Genomic DNA, 22,558 nt, shown 5'->3' with positions numbered 1-22,558 from the left:
CTCCACCAGCACTCTGGTTTAGTGGCTCCCGCTGTGACTCCCCTGGAGCACCCGGACCGTCCTGGCATCCCTCTGGTGACACAGCCCAGTCACGGGGACCGCAGCAGAGGGAGCAGAAGGGGTTTGGCAGGAGCATCAGCTCCCAGGGAGTGTTAGAAAGGCCAGCCCATGATTAATGACTAATTAGGAAATGTCTGTCATGATTATTATCCTAATGATCCCAGTAAGGAAGGCTCCTTACCTTAGGAAAAAAATGGATGCTGGCTCCAACAGTTCCCAAATGTAACAGCCCACTGTGGGAAACTCCAGACTTTTGTAAAAATAAATAGTCTCGGGTTTGCGCATGAGTTTTTATTTTTAAATAAGCCAAAACTAACCGAATGATTTTTCACGGAGCTCTGTAACCTGTGGGCTGTGAGCCCGGGAGGGAGGGGACCAGGATCTCTGCTCTGCCGGGGTGGCCGCTCGCTCTGTCCAGGAACAGACACCTCATTTTGGGCTCCTCCTTACAGCACAGCAACAGCCAAAACCCAAAAAATGCAAATCTTCCATTAAATGCAAATCTTCCATTCTTTGTCAGCACCACGGACAATGGGATCGAGTGCACCCTCAGCAAGTTTGCCAATGACACCAAGCTGTGTGGTGTGGTCGACACGCCGGAGGGAAGGGATGCCATCCAGAGAGACCTGGACAGGCTGGAGAGGTGGGCCTGTGCAAACTGCATGAAGTTCAACAAGGCCAAGTGCAAGGTCCTGCACGTGGGTCGGTGCAATCCCAAGCACGACTACAGGCTGGGAGAGGAATGGATTGAAAGCAGCCCCGAGGAGAAGGACTTGGGGGTATTGATTGATGAGAAGCTCAACATGAGCTGGCAGTGTGCGCTTGCAGCCCAGAAAGCCAACCGTGTCCTGGGCTGCATCAAAAGAGGTGTGACCAGCAGGTCGAGGGAGGTGATCCTGCCCCTCTGCTCCGCTCTGGTGAGACCCCACCTGGAGAACTGCGTCCAGCTCGGGGGTCCCCAGGACAAGAAGGACATGGAGCTGTTGGAGAGAGTCCAGAGGAGGCCACGGAGATGATCCGAGGGCTGGAGCACCTCTGCTATGAGGACAGGCTGAGAGAGTTGGGATTGTTCAGCCTGGAGAAAAGGTGGCTCCGGGGAGATCTAATTGTGGCTTACCAGGACCTGAAAGGGCCTACAGGGAAGATGGAGAGGGGCTGTTTATCAGGGAGTGTAATGACAGGACAAGGGGTAATGGGTTTAAGCTGAAGGAGGGTTGATTTAGATTAGATGTTAGAAAGAAATTCTTTACTGTTAGAGTGGTGAGGCCCTCGATCAGGTTGCCCAGAGAGGTTGTGGAGGTCCCATCCCTGGAAGTGTTTAAGGCCAGGTTGGATGAGGCTTTGGGCAACATGGTCTAGTGGAGGGTGTCCCTGCCCGCAGCAGGGGGGTTGGAACTAGATGATCTTTAAGGTCCCTTCCAACCCCAACCATTCTGTGATTCTATGATTCTATGAAAACAATAAAATGAAGCATAAGCCACTGAAGGGGACTAGTGCCATTTCATCAGGTGATTTTATTAATCCTTCTTGGACTTGATATCAATTTACGGTGAAACCAAAGGCACAAGCAATGCCAGCATTGGATTCAGTGCCCGGACTGGATAGTGAAGTGGTTAGTTCAGTATTGCAATTACATGAGACCATTGTTTGTCATTGCTAAGGTATATTCAGAATAGACACAGTGGTTAAGAAGGAAAATTTTAAATATATCAGAATTTGCCTAGAAAGGCATTCCCAAGCAATAAAATGCTGCTCTCTAATGAACAGGTATTATTTAAGTCCAGCTCTAAAGCCATTAGCCTATGTGCTCCTCCTTGCGCGTTCCAATAACTGCCATTAACTTCAGAAGCTCAGCTCAAAGGATTAGGAAATGGATTAGCTAAAGTCTGCAAAATGGAAAGTGCTCCATAATTGAGCCAGGCTGTTACAGGGATAACCACAGGGATCCTCCTCTGAGGATCAATGAAAAGAGGACTTCTCCAGTTATACCGACAAGTAGTTTCCAGCTACAACATCAACCAAATACCACGCTATTTTTTTCAAGAAATCAGTCAGCACAGATGTAGCCATGCAACTAGAAATTAAAAAAATTACTGTTGCCCTGAGTTAAGTACATTGAGAAACCAGGTAACCAGAAAGAAAATATACCATGCAACTAGCAGTTCCAAAGCACGCAGAGCAAACGGGGTTATGGGACGCTGTTGTGTCACCTGCAGTTGCGAGGTGCCTTTGCGGGTGATGGCCACGCTATGGCACCGGAGCCTTCCCACCCCGCAGCAGCACAGCTCGTGAATTCAGGACCGGCGCTCAGGGATGATCCAGTTGAGCACTTGCCGAGGCTGAGAACTGGTGCTCAGCTTTTCCCCCTCTCCATGCCTGCCCCAGGAGGGACATCAAGCCCATACCTGTGTCAGGGCTTCGCCAGCTCATTAACTGTGTGGCTGAAAGTAATCAGAATAGAAATACTGAGCAGGGAGGACAGAGCACGAGCCTGCTTTCCTCCTTTCTGAAAATCCCTGGATTTTCTTTTATGCCGGCAACTCCACAGAAAACATCTCAGGAAAGTGTGTCTGACACCTACACTGCGAGTCCTTGCAGCAAAGCGCTGCACCCCCGGCCCTCCCTTGGGTGCCACTGTCCTAAACGCACCCAACCAAGCACACAGTCCTGGATGCCACCAGGTTACCCACGGCTGGCAGCAAAAACACGGGCATCGGCAAGCCATGGCTCTCATGTCCCTTAGGAGCGTTAATATGATGCTCATTTGGAAACCACGAGCTCTCTGTGTACTTCATCTCATATATGGTGACTAATTCCATCATTCAAAGAGCTGACGATGATGAAAACAAGTGGAATGATCAGGAAGGAAATTAAAAATAGCCCTCATGTGGCACTGTGTCAAGTGCTCATGTTTAGATTTTAATTTTATTTTTTTATTCCAAGTTTCTTTGATAAAATATTTTCCCATGCTGAATACACTTGGAACGTCCCCTCCATCGCAGCATTCCTGATGGATGAGCCAGGCTGTCGCAGATCCTATGCCAGAGCTGTATTCCCTCTGCTCCACAATTCTCACTCCCACATCCACACCTTTGGGACCTGGAAGTCATCAATCATCAGGCACCAGCCAGGAAGGTACCTCTGAAGGCAGAAACATCATCTTGGATACAGTATGGGAAGAAAACAGAGACTTTGACAGCCAGCACGAGACTGGGACCACATCTCTGCTTGGCTCCTGCACTGTGCAGCAGCAGGTAAGATTTTTCAGCAGACAGATTTTGCCGGCCATGAGACTCAATGATGTTGGTAGAAAGCAGATGTTTCACCATCCCACTGGCTTTCTCACATGGATGCAAACTCAGCAGAGACCTGCAGGGTCCATCTACCCACCTCCATCAGGCTGGAGATGCCTACAGCCAGGCTTGGCACTACTGCTCTGCTCATGCTTGGCGGAGAGGAATGGGGTGATTCGTCTCACCCAAAGCGGGTGGCTGCTCGAGGCTAAAGCAAATCCTGCCCCACATGCCCCTGCTGAAACAGGTGTCAGCGGACAGCCCCCATGCTGTACCCAGGCCACCGATAGCCTCCGGCCACCAGGCATGAACGCTCACTGTAAACTTCCCTACTGCTTCCAAGTTCTGCATTCCTTGGAAACATCTGAAACAAAAGTCTGATTTCAACATCTTTGAACCAAAATGTTTTTCCTTGTTTTTAAAAACCTGCAAATCTAAACTATGTCTTGGGGGTTTATTTTGGTTTTTTTTTTTTTCTTTTCTTTTTCTTTTCCCTTTCAGACACCTTACTGCAGGCGCAGGTTCCAAGAGTGAGCTGCCAAGGTCTCATCATGAAAAATTACTGGGTCACAAAAATAAGAAACACCCCTCCACCCCCAGGCTCCCACCACTCATTTATCGCCTGTACAGGTAACACAAGCGTTTACAGCCTCTCCTATTAGGGGGATGCATTAAAATCCCATTTGTTAAATATTGTTAAAAGAAATCCAAGGGTGGAGGGAATCCCAAAAACAGCATTTACAAGGAAAAATGTATGCCAGGCTGTTTTGGTTACTTCTGCAGAGGCCCAGGGATGTGACTGTGGTATCGGGGATAAACTGTGAAGGAGCGTGATGCCAGCCTGTCTGCCGTGTGTCTGTACACGCACAGCGAGACTCTGCAGAGCGAAGATGCTCAGCTCCCGGCGGGGCAGCAGGATGCAGAGGCCAGGTGCACCAAAAGTAACTTAAATTTTCTCCGACATGGTATACAGGGTAGTGGTGACCAGCAACTTGTGGGAAGGAGGAGGTTTTATGGATCATTGACTGAAAAACTAGAAATCTGCCTTCCCAAAGTAGTGGGAAAAGCCCATACTCATAAATATCTTCAAAGCCTTCCTGCAGCAGGTACAGCCTGGCGTCCCTGCTGCCCGTGAGACAGCCTGCGGATGCTCATCCAGAGGCCAAAATCAGCTGCCTCCAAATAAACATTTACAACTGAGCCACCTGCCTGGATGCTTCTGCCGATGGAAACAAGCTGGCGGTTTGGATTGAGGTGGTCTTTTCCCACATCATGAGCCCATCACATCTTGCTTTGCAGTGGGGAAGGATGAGTAACTCCTCACTCATCACTCCTACAGGCAGTGGACAGAAATGTTTTGAGTTCCTGCTCCACCTTGGACATTCACTTCAGGGTCCCAGGAGGGACCTTCTCTCCCCATGGGCTGCAGAGGGGCCTGAATGACCCACTCTAATGGAGACATCTCCACCGGGGATGGCTGAAGCTCAGCCACAAGACCTCCAGCCCATCTCTCTTGGGCACACTGCTGCTGCCCGCTCCACATTACCCAGCTGTGAGACCTATTTCCACCCACCAACATTGCCCCATGTCTGGGCACGGGCTGTTTTCACCACAGGCAAAAAGAGTCCAGCTTGACTGTCCGTCCATCCAAGAGGTACCTTGGTGTGATGGAGTGATGGCCCTCGGGGCCCTGGAGACAGACTCTCCCTTTAAGGAGAAAGGCAAAGCACTTTGTGCAGGGATCTGTGCTTGTTTTGTCATGGGACACATTACCCTGAACCCAAAAGAGGAAGGAAAAAGGGGGGGGAAGCTTTTGCCTTTCTGGTGGGAACAGCATTTGAGTTAACTTTGTTTCCCTTGGGGAAAGACACCAAAATAACAGAGGAAGGGGGGTGTAGTGGGGGGGATGAAGCTAAAAAGGCTACGTAATTTGCCTGGGAAAAAACACACTCTCAACGGTGCTCGTGAGCCTGTCCATCCACCCACCGCAGCGGGCAGCACGGCTTGCCATGCGGAAGGAGAGCAGAGCGCTGCCGGCACGCTGCCGGTGCCCAGGGGACGCAGATCCTGCGGGCCGACCCTGTGCCGCTGGATGCGGTGGACCCTGTTGCGGTTCTGCAGGGCTGCAGGCTCTGTCTGCCCTGCTCGGGGCTCTCCGAAGGCACCGTGCAGAGGGAGGAGCAGTCACTGGGGGAATGGGGTCTGGAAAAGTTACTTGCTCAGAATGTCCCATACCAGCTTGGGACAGCAGCCTGTGATCTGGCTTCCCACCTCCAGCAGTCTGCCCTGCCTGCACCTAATGCTTTCTCCTGCAATGCCTGAGACGGGTGTTCGAAGACAAGGCAGGCAGGTCCCCCCGCAGGGTCCCTTTGGGGAGGCGGATCCCCGCTGCCCTCCCGATGGTCCTCACCTTCCTCCACAGAGCATCCCCTGGAGCAGCCGGCACAGGCACGCTGCACATGCACTAGTGTCGGGCTTTATTCCAAAGCATAAAGCCACACAGACCAGCAGGCTGTTAAAACCTCATGGTAATCATACTGGTAACATCATTTTTTTCTCATCGTAGTGTTACTTTCCTTAAGCTACACGGGCGAGGAGCCTGCAATGTGCCGAGCCTGACCGGTGCCTGGTATTCCCATGTAAAATGGAGATTTCCAAACCCCACCTTTTAGTGTTGTATCTTGAACAGTGAGTGGGTTAAACACCCCATCGGCTCTCCCTGGCAAAGCCTGCAGAGCCATGCCTGGGACAGCACAGCACCCTATGGCAGCTACACCTGCACGGAGCAACAGCCGACCCTGACATGGGACCCGCGAAGGATGGCACCCTCAGAGGGTAAAAAATGCAATCCCTTGCTCATAGCATCACTGTAATGAAAAAAAGCCAATGGTGCAACCTGCCAGGAGGCTGAGCCGGCGTGTCTCCATGCACAGGTGAGAGCGGAGCAGCCCCCTTATCTCAGGGTGTGCAACCTCCTCTGGGCACAAGTGAAAAAGTCCCTGATCTGCTCCAAATTCACCCTGCTCCAAAATCCACAATGACTAATCCTGTATCAGCAAAACTGTTCCCAGGCACCAAGCATTTTCCTCCCAGCCCTGACACAGCACTGGGCACTGTTAGAGACCGGCTGGTGCCCGGGCAGGAGGAGCAGCTCACGGGCACATGTGTGCCCACTCTGAGCACCGAGGACCAGAGGTCACGTATGGCCCAGGAGCTCCCCTGCCTGCCACAGCCAGGCAGATCTACTGGCTCCGGCTGGAGCAGGGACACGTGTCCTCTGCTCCTCCCTGTGCTTGACAGATCTCTTGGTGAAGCTGCTGCACACTGCAGTCCGGGGGCTGCACTCACACCATTGCTTTAGTCCCTAAAATATGTAAGCTCAGCAGCAACTCCTAAGCACTTCTTGTCTGAATGAACCATATTTCTGCCACGTTCTCCATGGGTAGGAGGGTGTAGAGAAACCAGTTTGTTTTCTTGTGATGTCTGTCTCTTTCTATTCCTCCCAACAAGCTGCAGGTTGGTTTTTGCAGGGGCTCTGCTCACACGTCAGCACCACTGACCACCAGCCCTTCTCGTCTTCAGAATCCCACCCTACACTTCGCTTGCCCAACTGGTATGCATCTTCTCACCAGTTTTACCAAGGCTGTATCTCTCTTTTCTAAAGATCCTTGCTTGACTGAAGATCACCTGTCTGAAACTTGTCCTATTACCCTCTGCATTTTATCATCTGCAGAGTGTCGTGTTGGACGGGTGGACAGAGGCTGTTACAGGCACTCAAATTGCCTCCATGCCATGTAACTAGATCCATCTTCTTTTTAACTTTAGTACTAGTATTTCAGTAAATCAGCTTATTAAATATCTTCCTAAGTACTCGGTGGAATGAATAACAATGACAGCAAAGCACAGGAACGGCTTCAGGAGGTAACGCTCTCTCTGCCTTTGCACTGTAGGAAGCCTGGGAAGTCCCTCTTCAGGAATTTAGGCTGACAGGTATTCCCAAACCCACCGACCAGCTCATGCCTGACATCTGTTCTCCTATTCAGGACCAAAATAAGACATATACAAATAAACTAGTGATAGCCGAACTCTGGATCCCTCTCATTTTTTGTCTCATGAGAGAAATGAAAGACTGGAAGGGTCTTAGTGACTTCTGTCCGTTTCTCCAGTGGCATCTCTTCCCCAAATCGTGAATGACTTGTGTCCCTTAATGGGTACATTCCTAATTATGTCATCAGAGGGCACATGAGACGTGGACAGAAGACTACCTGCAGATCCCCAGAGCACAGGGCACACGGAAGATGCCAGCTGATGAAGACAGGCTGAGGGGTTTTGTCCTCCAATGCCTCCGCAGGAGGTTTTGCTGTCTGCCCATCCAAAAACCTGGCACAGCATATTTCAACCACATCCTGCCCTGGATCATGTGTTTCCTCCCCTTATCCAGCAGGTCACTTAGACACACAGGAAAATGGACATGGGACCGGCTTGTGGGACTTGCTCTTGACCAGTCTCTAGTGCCTGGTTTGTATCACGGCGTTACCTTCTGGGCACTCACAAACTGATTTTTAATGAACCAAGCCAGTTTCTTTCTGGGTACTAAATTAGGATTCAGCATTTTGCCACAAGGCTTTGGACAAATGGCCCATTAGATTTTTGCTTTCTGCCTTTGATGAAGTCCTTAAGTGGCTTTTTCAAGAATGTTTCCTTAAAAAGCAAAACATCTGCCCACTTGCTTTATTTTGCATGTGTGTCTGCACGAGCTCGTTGACTTTTGTTCCTCCTCCCTCACGTCCCGCAGCCTAGGCTGTAAGTACAGCACTCTCTGCCTGTGCAAGTGTTGCAGTTATGACCAGCAAACAAGGCGGCTGTGTTTCAGCACCTAAATGGGGAAAAATGATTTTAGGAGGTGCTGGGAGGCAGCTGGAAAGAGCGAGTCTGGCCTTGCAGATGGGAAGGAAAACTGAGCTGAGCACCGTGAATCCCTTGGAGCAATTTGTTTCTGACCTGCACTCGGCTTGCAAACCCCAACCTCAGCCCCGCTTCCAGGAGAGCCGGCACACCTCATTGTGGGTGCAGCCCCATCGCCCATCTCCCTGCGCCTCCTCCCCTTCCTCCCCTGGGCTCCCCCACTCCCTGGCTCTTCATTCTCTTGCAAAGCCTTGCTGCTAATGGACAGGGAGGTGACAGGGCTGGCAGTGACGAGTGACAAAGGAGAAGGGGTGTCCAGCGCCCGGGCGCTGCCGTGTCACATTTGCTTTGTTCCTGCCCCTGGGTATTGTCCCCCGTTGGATATCCACCACTCACACTGCACCTCCTCGCCCCACCACCTCCAGCTGCCTGCTTGCGGCCACGTACGAGCATCTGGGAGAGGAGGGCTCTATTTTTGTCCGTGAGGATGAACACTTCACTCTCACGTGCAGAGGGAAGCAAATGGACTGGTGTTGAACTGGGAACAGAGAGAAGACGGCTGGCATGCGGCCCTGGTTTGTGCCTTGCTGTGCAAGCCCAGCACCACACTCCTAATTAAGATGTTGTTAAAAATTCAGACCCATTTGGATGCAGACGGGGATGTGGGGGTCGTACTCGGCACACCAAGCTGTCCTCACACTGCTCCACGCGGCCCTGTGGAGAGGGAGAAAGCCGGAGACGAGTCCCGTTTCCTTCCTGGGGATGCGGATCTGGCCGGCTCACGGACGGAGATTCATCATTGGCACGAAGGGAGAGTGAAGTGACAGAGACTCGCCCTCCTGCGCTGCTCTTGGAAAGCAGCACGGACAGCTTGGCCGCGGCGCTCAGTCCCGCGCTCTCGGCAGCAGCCGCGCTGGCACGTCTCTGGCTGTGGCACGTCCCTGGCTGTGGCACACGGCGTTCACTGTCACCGCTGCCCTGAGGTCCCCCCCGCCGCAAAGCACTGTGCTCTTATAAAGAGTTAAGGCGCTCTCAGAGGCAGTTCTGTGAGAACATTTCTCAGAGGGCAGTGCACTTTTATTCGAAATAATTTTCCATTCCATTTATATCTATATAATAGGAGGTGGCTCGGGGTCCGAGTTTTCCATAGCCCCAGACCTCATTTCCCTGCCTGGGCTTGACCCTGCTCAGCTTCCCCAAGAATAATAGAGAAAAGTTCAACGGGAGAGAAAGAGCCACAGGGCTGAGCTGCTGCTGCTGCCTCTCGATGGTGCGGGCACGCAATTAGCCTCACTTTGTTAATGGCAGTTATTATATATACAGAATATATACATTTGTATGCATATATTATATACATGTTATCTGTAACAGAATATATACATGCATATATATGTATATGGGAAAAGCCCTTGGAAGAAATGTACCTGGGAAGAGATTTCCAAACAAATACGGCAACAGAGGAACTCGGGACGCTTGCTGCAGTCTTTCCTTGGTTCTACAGCAATATGTTGCTTGATAATGGAGATACTATGGTTTCGTACTTTGACAATGCAGATATTATTCTTTCTGTGAAAACCTTTTTGATTTTTAAAAATATTTCTCATTAAATTGTTTTTTATTAAAACCATTCAAAAGCATTCTGTTGTTTGTTTGCGTTGATTGGGAGTGGGGCGCATCCTTCTTAACCAAACCTGTATTTTTACAGAACAAGGCTGTGAGGGCCAACGTCTGGGCGAGAAGTCTGCTTCATGTAGAAAACACATTTGAGAGGAAGCGTTCCGGTCAGCCCCCACGGCCGCTCGCGCAGCAGCTGCCCTGCCTTTGGTGCAGGCGTCTCAGCCACGCTCCTGCTGCTGGACACCCCACGAGTGCTCACGGGCACCGGCCCGGGCTGGGGGGACACTTTTGGATGAGCCTCCTGGACACTGGAGCCTGATATCTCCTCTTAATCCAACCGCCACCTTCCCTGGAGAGAGCACGCCATTTCCCTAAGCTTAAGCCTGACAAATGCACTAAGGTTCTTCGTCTGACAAACCCAGAGGGAACGTGGCTCCCCATGCCCGGTCCCCAGGGACGTGCTCCTGGAAGGTGTCCGCGGGGGCCACGTTTCGGTGGATTTCCCTTCGGGGACAGCAGTGTCCAGCAGCACCAACTGCCTCAGCGCAGCAGGAGGTACAAAATGTTGGTGTTCACATGTCAGAAAACTGGCTAGTACATAAAACCACCTGCTTCAGACGAGCTTCCATTACAATCCAGAGAAAGGCAGCACCTAATGAAAACACCAGCTATTTTTTTGCTGCAGTCCGGTGAATTCATGACTCTCAGCTGACAGGTTTACTGACGAATGGCTGTGTCTCGTGTGCACCTTTGAAAACATCAGCGGTGATTCCCAGTTGCCTGCAGCGACTGCAGCTTGAGGAAGTCTCGGTTATGGTTCTCTCCTTTCCCTCCCACCCAGCTGACTCCTGCCTCCTCCCAAAAGGCTCCAGGCACTGCAAGTAGCTGAGCTCACGTGAACGGCACCAGGTCCCAGGGACCGGTGTGGGACGGAAAGGTCTTTCCCTCAAAAACTATTCATACAGGCACGTGTCACGCATGGGATATTTTTCAACTTGGCTTTCTCAGCAGGAGCTACAGGAGTTGACACCGTTGGGCAATGCAGAGCAGTCGCACTCAGCTCCTTTGTTGCATGCCCGATGAACAACCATGTTCCCACGTCCCCGGGTCCACCAGGATCCTCCTCCACCCTTTGCTGTGGCAGGAAGGAGTCGCTCTGGCGCTGGGTCTTCATGAAACAGAGGTTCTTCATTTAATTCCTGAATTATTTGATATCATTTTTAGCTTCCGCAACTGTCTATTCTTTTCAATACACATCTAGTGCAACATCTTGTCTGTCGATCTATTCAGATACCAAACCTGCCAGTCAAATACAGAAACTCACAGTACGGATGATGCCTGAGTCTGTTTAGGAGGCACCGAAACAAAGACTGAGAGAAAAAGAAACTGCAAGGAATGAGTATGAAAAATTAGTGAGCAGAAGAGGGGAAAGAGAAAAAGCTGCCAGGTGCCCAGATGCGATGCTTTGCACCCCACTGTGATGGCCAGGAACTCCTCTCCATGGGCCCAACAGCGCCCAACAGCCCAACACGGGTCACTCTGATTGAAAGAAATAAAATATTGAGACTCAAAATATACAGAATCAAGAGTTTAACAAAACTGTCAGCCCCACAAGAGTTTCCATCATTAATACACTTGCTGGACTGTGCCTAAACGGGACGGACCTGAAAGACGCAGAGAACTTATCTACACCGTGGTTAGAAGGGTGACCGCAGGAAGGGAGATGCACCTAATCTGGCACTTAATGAGCTCTGAGCTCATTAAGCCTGCGCGGACCCTGCAGCAGGTATGGCCGGCATCCCGCCAGCCTCGCACAGCACAGCTGCTGAGAGCTGGGTGCCGTGGCTACAGAAACGGGAGCTGACAGCGAGCAGGGATGTGTGCATCCCAGCCAGAGACAGCCATTCCCAAATGAGCTTCCTGAGAAGCAAGGTGAGCGGTAACGGACGCCGACAACATTTCAGTATCGGGTCACATCCAGCTTTTCACTCACAGCCTCAAAGGACCCCCAAAGCAGAATCACTCCATTTAAGCTGGACCAGAAACTGCTAACCGTGTAAATTCCTCATCGAGCTGAGAACAGCTTTTAAACCAACACTTGCAGAGCTGTCTCGACCTTCCCTCAACTTCTCAGCGAGCCGGTCCCATGGCGGTGACACTCAGCGCACACTGGTCACCACGGTATGCCAGCGGACAGATCCCACAGCTCCTGCAGCTCCATTTCTTGTTCCTGTGAAGGTGCCAACTCGTGCCGCAGGACAGAGCGACCCGGACAGAGCAACACGCGGGCCCCACGCGAATCACCCCACACTTCCCAAACGAGGCCTTTGGGACGGCCGCAGCTACGTCTCTACAGCTGGCTGCTTCTTGAACCAGCTGCCTCCGCACCGCCCCGGCTGCCCACGGACTGTACACCACGGGGTGCTGGAGTGACGGGGGTCAGCAGTCACGTTGCCATGTCTGGAATAATTATATATTTCAGAGTTTTCAGTAACTCCGCAAGATTCACAAAGTGGAAGCAAAAACCAAGGGTGTTTCTGAGCGCAGAGGGATTCTTTAAGACGCAAGGACTCACGAGCTTGTAAAGCTCCTGGTGCCGGTAACTGCTGACGTCCGTGGCTCTGCGTTGGGCTTCGAAGCCATCCCCAGCTAGGACAGGGGTTCCCCACTGTTAGACGGAGGCCAGCCCAGCATGCCTGAAAGTGTCCCCTCCGCCCTGCCTGCTCCCCAGGGCAGGACCCTCCACAAGCAGCTCCACAACCAATGACGGGGCTGAACAAACTGGGGGTAGAATAACCTTGTCACCCCAAATGGCGATAGCAGAAGGAAGGGAGGAGCACCTCGACCCCCACACCAGCTGCAGCTTTTCGCTTCCCTACATGAAACCAGCTCAACGCCCTCCACGAACCCGCGAGCGGCGCTTTGCCGTACGAAGGGCTGGCAGCGCTGCCGAGGGTAGGGAAGGGAGCCACGCACATCGCCTCCCTTCTTCGTGCCGGGGTTGTCAAGTTGGCAGGGAAATAATAAACACTTCTCTAAACTTCCTAAATGTCAAGAAAATATTTACAGGGCCCACTTCTGCAAAGCATGCACGCCAGCCCAAAGGGTGTGCGCGCGCACACACACACGCACACACACACACTTCGCTGGGTGCTGCCTGGCATGCTTTTTGCAATGATTTTTATTAAACATTTGTGGTTTTCCTGCTGAAAAACCCAGTGAAAGATTAATGCCAACAAGCGACTCCTCTGGGGCTGAAACTGTCAGGCAGCCAGGGCACAGGGAGGTACGGAGCCTGCGTGTCCGTTCCTTCCCCAACATGTTTTACAGCCAGAGAAATAAGACCCAGCCTGGCCAGGACTGCGGCACGTTTAGGGGGGAAATCTGTGCTAATGCTGACCGCGCTCTGGAGGCACAGAGAAGACTTCAGGCCCACACTCGTGAACATTTCACCAGCAAATAAATTCATATAAAAACATTTCCCATGTATGCAAATTTTTTTTTTTTTTGCTTTAAAATGGGATCGCCATGGTCTCTAATTTTCTCTAGGCTGTAATCATAACTTTGCAATGCCTCACAGCTGTTGAAATCCTGCACTAGGCATGGAAATGGGCTGAGCGCGGAGCTCAGCTCCTGGTAGGCTTCCAGCCCGGGCTGGAGCCACGCCGGGATGCAACCAGAACAGGCAGGTTGGCACCAGGACGAGCGACATCCCCAGGTTTGGTGTGTGCCGCGTCGCACCACGGCCCCGCTTCTCCGCCAGATGCTCCTGCTGGTGCGGCCGCGGTGGAGACGAGCTTGAGCTCCTGCTCCGACACCCCGTGGGGCAGCCGTGGGTGCCCAGCCTGTGTGTGGGAGGGCAGTGCTTCACCGCAGCATCAGCTTGCATTTATTTCCAGCTTCAACTATTACACTTTAATGAAGGTTTTCTAATGAGCTGTTTAAATAGTAATTAGAGGACAGCACTGAAGAGGGAGATAAGTCTTGTGGGTATCTCGCCCTGCGAGAAAGGACCTGATAAGAAAGAACTGAATGATTTTCTTCTGGGATCAATTCCAACAAGCAATTATCCCCTTGATACCACGCTGCTTAATCAGGAGCAGATTGAAAAAACACTTGACAGTGGCTGGCGATGAATGGGCCACTTTCCCAGCGTTTTACAAGGGAAGGCTGGAGGCTTTATGCCAGTACCTGAGATAGGAGATGATCCAAATAGTGCTGATAGCTTCTCTTATTTACATAAAATAATAATAATTTTTTTCAAAAGCTTCGTGTACACAAAAGAATCATCAGCTTTGTTTCCTGATGGCTTCCCATCTCAGCTATTCAAAGGGTTTATCTTTTTTTTTTCAAATTTCAGCTGCTGGGGTTCAGTGACTTGCTAATGCTGACCAGGAACCCGACTGTGGGTCCTTCACTGTTTTGAGCACGACAGCTCCTGTTTTGCTGCGAGCGGCTCTCTCCCGGCAATTATAGCGAACAGATGAGCCGAGCTGTGACAATTGTGCAGGACAAGATGACTCACAGACTTGGCTAAAAACTTACTAGTTATCCTCTGATGTTGTCGAAGAGTTAAGTAAGCTCGAACAATTTAATAGGCTTATTTTCTCACCATTCTACCGCCTCAGGTGATCCTTTGTGTTGCAACACAAAATACCGTATCACAGGATTATTAGAAAAAAGAAAGAGACGTGCTCAAATCGTCATTTTTTTTCTGTCACACTCTGCCAGTGCCAATATCTGGTGGGGACTCTGGCAAACAGTGCGAGTAGCAAACGGTGCAAATGGCAATGGTGCAAATAGATTTGGCAAACTGCAGAAATAACAGCCAGGAGGGACATTTTAAGGCTGGAGTATTACTCACTATCTGCAGTGCTGCGTAGCCAGGAGATATAATTGTGCAGCAGGACACAGGGAACAAAACCCCAGTGCTCACGTGTATGTAAGGAGCACAAGGACACACAGAGGGCTGCAACCACGGGATCAGAAGCATATGGCCCTTCATTAACTGGCAAAGGCAAAAGAAAACCCACAAACGTCTTCTGCACAGTCAGACCACGATTACGGGACATCACACACACGAGGAGTCTGGAATGTGGGGATGGGAAGGGACTTGCTGCGTTACCGAGGGTGGGCTTTGCTCCTGCAGTGCCGTGTCCTCTAGTTCTGGCAGGAACGGAGTCAGGGTTTTTTCACACTGGGACAAGGTGTGGAAACCTGCTCTCAGGGGGATTCAGAGCCTCCTTCTAACTTCCAGCCTGGCTTCACTCACGGCACTTTGCACCTCTGTTTCCGCACACTGCTGCGTCTGAGCTGCTCACCTCTCCTCCCTCCCATGTGCACGTCACCCCTTGCAGCCAGCGAGAGCAGGGAGAGCCCCTGGCAGCCAGCCCCTTTCCTCAGCCCACCACTCCAGGGTCTTCTAGGTCTCCTCTTGTACGGCAGCAGCTTCATTTCCCTCATCTGCCTACAGATTTCCCTGCAGCCCCACGTGAATTCGTCAGTCGGGGACCAGAATCACACAGGGGTTACTCGAACAGGGCAAAGACCCTTCTAGCCCAGGAACCTGCCTCGGACGCTCACTGGGTGCTGATGCTCACGGGACAGTTTCACGGTACAGTGGAGCCAGCTTCAGACCCCCTACTGCCAAGAGGGAACATCTCAGGAGCCCCCCTTCCCTGAGCCCCTTCTCAGTGCCTGCTCCCACCCCTGGACTGCTCCTAGCACAAGGTCAGATCATGCAGGAGACATTCACCTTGCAAACATGGAAATGCCCCCTCCATTTTTTGGGCAGGTTTGTTTTCTGCCGTTGCAGTGCACTGAACTGGCTTCCTGGCTGGTCAGAGGAGCCTCAGCGGCTGCTCGAGCTCAGCAGAATGCACCAAGGAGAGGTGGGTGGAGCGGGACCTTCTCCCTTTGGCAGCAGTGACGTGTTAAAGTTAGTCAGGCCATCCCATGAAATCACATCCTGTGAGACGGAAAGGAGAGCAGGGCACGAAGAGTGAATCCTCCCCATGTTTCAAGAACAAACATGCTCAGCACATCAAGGGACGCAGACAGCCCCGTCACAACATCCCACAACCAAAAGCGGGATCTCTGCACCACGTACTTGGTTACTACAACATCATACCGCAATGGGCTCCAAATCCAACTACGCATCATGCAGAACAGGCAGCGCTTCTTCCCCTCCCCTTTCCTCTGCCCTTTTCCAGTGACTCAAGGGCTGACTCGTGCACCGGGGCCTTTTGCACTGTTGGAGTTCGCCGGGCTCCAGGTGACAGTCGGCTCCACACCAGAGCAGAAGTCCCAGCTGCACATCCCTCCGTGCATGACTCCTTGACTCCGTCGTTTCATCTCATTCCTTTTTTTCCTATCCTGAAGGGCATCCAGTTCTTTTGTGCGTAATTTCCCCCAACTCCTTTGTTTTGATGATGATTCCCAATTACGGGTAATTACCAGATTTCATTAGCAATTTCTATGTTTTGTGCCAAGACCATTAAAAATGTGAAACAACATCATTTCCAAGACCAATTTTTGAGAAACCCATCTAGCACAGACCTCACAGCCCAGCACCTTCCTCTTCCAATTGATTTAATATTTCTCCTTTACTGAAGTACAGACAACTTAGATATATCCCATCTGCTTTGTCAAGAAGATCAGGTTCTTTATCTACTCTGGCATCATTTACTTTCAGAAAATCCGTATCTCATCTTATCCATTTTCCATGTTCTTAATTATTCTCTATTTTAATGTTTATTCTAAAGCTTTGCATACTAATAGATTCAGACTAATAGACTCCTATGTGCCAAGAACACATTCTCCCTGCCCCAATAAATAGACCTCTATTTGCTGTTCTCCAGCCAAACCATCCAGCCCCTGTGGTTTGACAGATTTATTACAAATCCTTCTTCCGTGACTTCAGCTTTGTGCCAGCCCTTTCTCATTTCTGGAGGAGGCACTAGCTGGTCCTACCTGTTTGCATGCTCAAAGATCCTTGACTGCCACTCCCGTGTTGGCTGTGGCATTTCCCATTCCCATACGCTGCCACCCATCATGCTGCCTCTCTCCCCTCAGCCAGCATCCCCATCACTACCAAAAACCCAAGCAAAGTTTTCATTTTGTTTCCTCCGGACTATATGTAGATTATCCTTCGTCTCTGTCCCATCCTCAGCACATACCAGCCTCACTTCTTCTTTCCTGCTTCCCCTTTCATTTATATGGCTGGACAGTTTCCAAGAATTGTGCAACCCATCTTTTGCTATTTCCTTTAATAACCTTGACAAGGTTGGATTCTGCCTTACTTTCGGACTTGCTTGCTTTACAAAAATTGCCAAAATTGCCAGAGAAAACTGGTCTTTTCTCTATTGCCTGTGGAGTCCCTGATCTCCCTCGGCAGCATCTCCTCCCACCCACCAGCCCTGCAGCCCGTTCCTTGTCCCTGCAGATCCTCAAGACCCTGCCTCACTGCCATGGGAAACAGGCAGGGCTTTTTTCAGCAGGAGGGAGCCCTGGTGACTCACAGCCTTCCTGGCTGCAAGGCCGTGGGCCATCCTGTTTGTGTTGGGCCAGGAGAGTGGGAGCCTTCGCAGGAGAGGTTAATCCTACCTCGGACCCGGCGGGTGGGCAGAGATGTACTGCCAGAGGGAACGATGATGCTCAAAACGTGCCTGTTTGTTAGCTAAAGCTCTCCATGCCCACTGCAGAGCCTGTACCTGACTGTCAGAGGAGCAGTTTGGGCAGGTGCTTGTGTCCACCCCAGCTGCTCTGGTGCAGCTCCAGGGGCCGGGGCAGATACTTGGAATCAAACAGAACTTGATAATGGCCATTATTAATTTTAGATCTTTCCTTTCAGCTGCTCTCCAAAGCAGGCTGAGGCTCTGCTGAGCTGTGCAGCACAGTGCCTTTAGTGCAAACCCACAAATATCCACAAAATTGGAGGAAAGAGGTAGGTGGGAGGAGGGAAACCCTAGGAACTTGCCCTGGGAAATAGCTCTGCGCTAGCACGCCTTGCTGGAGGAAGAGTGCCCCGGTCACCAACAAAGGCTTGCTGTGCAGCGGCAGCGCTGCCAGAGGGTCCTACCCACATACCCAGCTCGTGGATACCTGTGGTTCCCTGAGCAGAGAACAAACCCCTGTACTCCAAACCTGTAGTTGTGCATAAAGTCATTCCTCTGGAGCACCTTTCCTGGAGCAGTTCTCCCCTCCGGTGGGAAGAGAAATGGGAGCCTGTTAGTCGGCTGCGTGCTCTGGCCACAGGCTGTTTGTGCACCAGGGCTCGAGGCTTCGCTACCTGAGAAGGTTTTGTACTGGAGAGAAGCAAAGGAAAGTGCTTCAAAAGACGACGAGGAGAAACATTGCAGCTCTTGGAATGGCTCCAGCCTTGGCTGGGAAGTTGAGACATGCCTTGGAGGGGATGGGAGTCCCCTTGGAAGATAATCAGAGATTTCAAGTCTCTCCTACTTCCTTCTATTTACAAAGTCAGTGAAGCCAGAAAGCTGGTTCTCCACACCCTGCCCCCCACGACAACCTCTCTGCTCATGGCAGGACTGGAGGACACCTCCATGTGAGGCTCCTGGTGGCCCCTTGGGATCTACAGCCACTAGGGGAAGGGGATGTCGGGCTGTGGGAGAGTTTGCAAACCCTCACTGTGGCCAGGAGCAGGGCAGTGAGATGCAGAGCTGGAGGGGCCTCACTTCCTAAGGGCTTGTCCCCATCAGAGGGCACACATCCCGTGGGTGCCCGAGATGCCGGGGTGAGGCTGTGAGCATGAGGACAGACCACACTGACCATCTCCTTCTGTTCAACCAGGGCTGCCCACGGTTGCTCAGTGCTGCGCTGGCTCCTGCCAGCCCTCGGTGGACAACTGCCTTGTTCGCTCCCCTCTCAGGCTGCCGGCCTCACACCAGCCTCTCGCCGTGCTACTGGCCCATGTCTGCGGTTTCTCTGAGCACGGCAGTGCTTTACGGGCATAGCGGCGCAGGCTGAACCAGCAGGAACCAGGCTGGAAGTGCTCATCCAGACCAACAAGTCCAGTGTCCATTAATCACTGGCCACTTGCAGTGCGAGGGTCTCTGCAGCACATCTGCTCTGCACATCTGCACTACAGCTGTGATCCTGCAACAGGGAAATGGCATCGGAGGGGCATTCTCCAGTGAGAGAATTTAACAGCCATATTTAATAGCTGTCTGCCCTCCCCTCTGTGCGTGCTCGGGGGAGATCCCTTCCTCTCCATACACCTCCCTTCATTACCTTAATGGAGGAAGAAACCCAAACACTTCTCAGACTCCAGCTCATGCAACACTGCACTTGGTGAACACGGTAAGCTTAATGCAGAACTCCACACCCAGCAGCAGAAGAGTTAAACACCAGCAGGGTGTGGGTGGCTGTGCACCCTCCATGCTTCATGGAACCAGGAGTCAGAGCAACATCCTCCTCCTCTGCAAGATGCTGAGGGAGCCCAGGAAGGGCTCTTGGATGGAGAAATCCAAGCAGAACCCCCAAAGCAGCGGAGCGACCTGGGGTGTTTGCATGGAGGCTGCTCCCTAATAACATTCCTTCCTGGTTTGACTTGACAGATGGACCTGAAACCTCACTCTGCATCTTGTAGGCAGTGAAATCCTTCCATTTACAAAGTCCCAAGGCCTTTGGGCTATGTCCATGTTGGGTAGAAAAACAGAATTAGATTCCTCAGGAGAAGTCAGACACACGTTCAGGGAATAACCGGAGTCTGATGACATATTATAGTCATGGTGATGTCTACACAAAGCAGTAAAGGGTACACAGACTAAACAACTTGGGTCTAACAGCTAAGGGCAGCCAAGAGGCACCTCACAGGCCACAGAGCTGTCACTTTACCTTCACGTACCTCAGTTTCCCTAGCTCTACCAGCAGCTATAGGACTCTGGTCGTCTTTCAAGGGCATAGAGAAAGCTCATTAACCAGTGGCAAGAAAGTGGCTTGAGACCCTCCAAGGGCTGGTGCTAGAGCCACACCAGAGGTTACTGCACCCCAAGCTGGTGCACAGCACTCAGCCGAGAAGGAAAGGTCAATCCCTGTTGCAAACACTTAGAGAACAACTGGCCGGAGCACTGGCTGCTGCTGCTCATCCACAGCTCTGTTGTCTTGGACCTTCCCTAGCCCCAGCTCCCATGAACAGGGGCACGAACTGCATGAAAGCAGTGGCAGAGACTTAAAGTGCTGCAGGTTCCCCTGGCACTGCCACGGGAGGCTTCCAGCTCTCCTGACTACTCCTGTCAAGAACTATTTTCCAGCTAGGAGGCTATTCCAGCACCGATGCAGAGAGACAGGAATCCATGGCAAGGCAGCAACCTGAGCACACGGGCTGAAAGAGGCTTCGACACTCATTTTCCCACCAAAGGAAGCGCAACATCCCCCCTTCACCCACAAACACAGATACACACTCTCACATCGCTGCCCTGAAGCGTAAGCTCCATCGTCCCCTTTCCAGTTCCCAGGCAGACACGCGGTGCTGTGCCTGACTGAGGTGTGAGTAAGGATTCAGACATGCAAATCTGAAGGCAGGCGTGTGCGTGTTGCAACAAGGAGGAGGCTGTTCGGCACGGGGACTTGGCTCCTCTCGTGAACAGATTCAGGGAACGTGCTCATGAAAAACCTAAGTCTCAAAGTATTTTATTTTGCTCCATGAGCCTGGCAAGATCTCCTGTGAACATCCACTCGGTTGGGACTACATGGGCCTCGGAGGAAGAAGTAGGAGTGGTAGGAAGTCAGAGACAGACTCGAGCAAGGCTCAGGCTTGGGTTTGGGTGGACTGCTGAGAAACCGGAGAGTACGGCTGTAATCCCTGACATCCAAACTGGAGCAGGAACACAGGGAACGGCCTGAATTTTCCTCTGAAACACAAGGATGCTGCGCACCCCGTTTCAGTCTGAAAGGGATGCTGCTCCCTGAGCCCCAGCATCCTGCGGCTGCCTCTCAGCTGGGAGACACACAGGCACGTCTGGGTCACACTGGTTCCTCCAAACACTCCTGCCATGGTGCCGAACTGAGGGGAAACTCTCAGTAACACAGCACCGCGCATCTGTTGGAGAAGCAGAGCCTTTCACTCTAAGTAAACGCAGAAGCCTTGACATTTAAGGACAAAAAGCTTTTCTACTAGTGGTTCTTGTTTTTCATGTTTGAGCAAAGGCTTCTTGCACACACCCCCCAGCCTAACTGAAGAACCGGGCATCAGTAACAAGCTGAACAGATCCTGCTCAGCACAGATCAGAGCAGGGCAAGAGGCACCAGCATCCAGCTGGTAAGCTGTGACGGAGGAAGATGCATCTGATCTTTTCTCAAAAAATCTCATGTGATGAGGAATCCACTCCCTTCCTAGGGATGCTGCACCACCAGCAGAGCCCAAATCTTACATCCCATGGGGGTTAGCAAAGAGCTTGATGTGACCTTGCTGGACTTCTGCTTGACAGCAAAAATGCGCCCATCCTTCTTTGAGTGATAACTGGAGAGAGCGTGCTCAGCTCAGCAGCCGTGTGGGACATGGGTTTTCAAATAGTCTTGATGGCTCAAGTGCCAGGGTCTCTGTGTGACACCAATGGTTGGTGTTGGTGTTCATCAGCATGGCCTGTGGTACCTGCAAGTACCCTGCAACAGCTCCGTTGAGCACAGCACCTTCATCTCTAGGCTGCCAGCACATTCACACAAAACTGTGACCTGATTGTTCACACATGTTGGCCAAAAAAGAAATGGCATGTAGGAAAAGGGAAAGCGCCAGGTTGGACTCTCCTTCTATGGAAAATCCAGGAAAGTCCATGGATATAAAGAGCTGAGAAGAGCTGAGACAGTGGGAACATGGAATCAGCCAACTGCCCCTCTGCACCGAGACATGAAATTCAAATGAGGCCCCAGTGGGAATCTAAGGCAAACTCACCGCCAGGATAAAGGCTGCCATTCGCATGGCCGGCAGCGACTGCATTGCAAACCAGTGAAGTCATTATCGATTTCCATTCACAGCTACAGAGAGGCTTCAGAACAAGCCCGTGACATGGAAAATGCTGCGACTGGGATCCCAGTACACTCCAGTCTGGCGCATTTTGTGATTATTGACCTTACAGTGGGAAGCTCAGGCTGAGGAAATAGGGTCCTTTTTATTCCACGCCTCCATGAGAAACTAAGGATATTTCTGGTGAATTAGCCCGGGTGGCTGTTTGCTTCTCTGCACAGACGGGTGTGAAGTGCAGAGCAACGTTCAGACCCCAAGCTGCAGCTACGGCTCCACGTGATGGATTATTTATTTCTGTAGCCAAACACTAGATACATCATCTAAGCCAGAGACATTAAGAAGAGCCTCAAACTTTCTATCTTTATTCTTCCCTTCCCCTCTTTTTTTAAGTGTACAGGATAAAGAACAGCAGGAACAGGTGAATGGTTTCATTATTTGGGAAACCTTCCTGGCAGACGTACTCAGCAGAGTCTTGAGTGTCTTGAGGCAGCTCAAGGGAAGGGCTAGATACTGACTTACAAATATTTTTGTAGCATTAAAGCAAAATTGCCTTTATAGTACAGCTTAGCATAGGGATATATTTGTTTCAAGAGTGGACTCAAGCAACCTCCCAGTCCTTACTCTATGTTCGACATTTCTGTAGCTGTCTCATATCTGGAAGAAAATCTTTGATCTCCTGTCAACCTTGGAGTTTGTACATTTA

At 51.4% G+C, this 22,558-nt stretch overlaps 1 protein-coding gene across 17 annotated transcripts in view; it reads right to left on the bottom strand.

The window, feature by feature from the left end:
- EXD3 (exonuclease 3'-5' domain containing 3) overlaps positions 1 to 22,558 on the bottom strand; it is a 299,324-nt gene that overhangs the window by 59,248 nt on the left and 217,518 nt on the right. Inside the window, exon 22 of one of the 17 annotated variants that reach the window (XM_075772098.1) lies at positions 13,037 to 15,843. The exons of the other annotated variants lie outside the window; for them this stretch is intronic. Coding sequence (XP_075628213.1) covers positions 15,727 to 15,843 — 117 coding nt within the window. The 3' untranslated portion in view covers positions 13,037 to 15,726. Of the gene's footprint in view, positions 1 to 13,036; positions 15,844 to 22,558 lie in introns of those variants that run through there. 17 annotated transcript variants of the gene reach the window in all.

The sequence above is a fragment of the Balearica regulorum genome, chromosome 20 (assembly GCF_011004875.1).
Source record: "Balearica regulorum gibbericeps isolate bBalReg1 chromosome 20, bBalReg1.pri, whole genome shotgun sequence".
NCBI lineage: Eukaryota > Metazoa > Chordata > Aves > Gruiformes > Gruidae > Balearica > Balearica regulorum.
The sequence above is the reverse complement of the archived record's forward strand: the minus strand, read 5'-3'. Positions and strand labels throughout refer to the sequence as shown.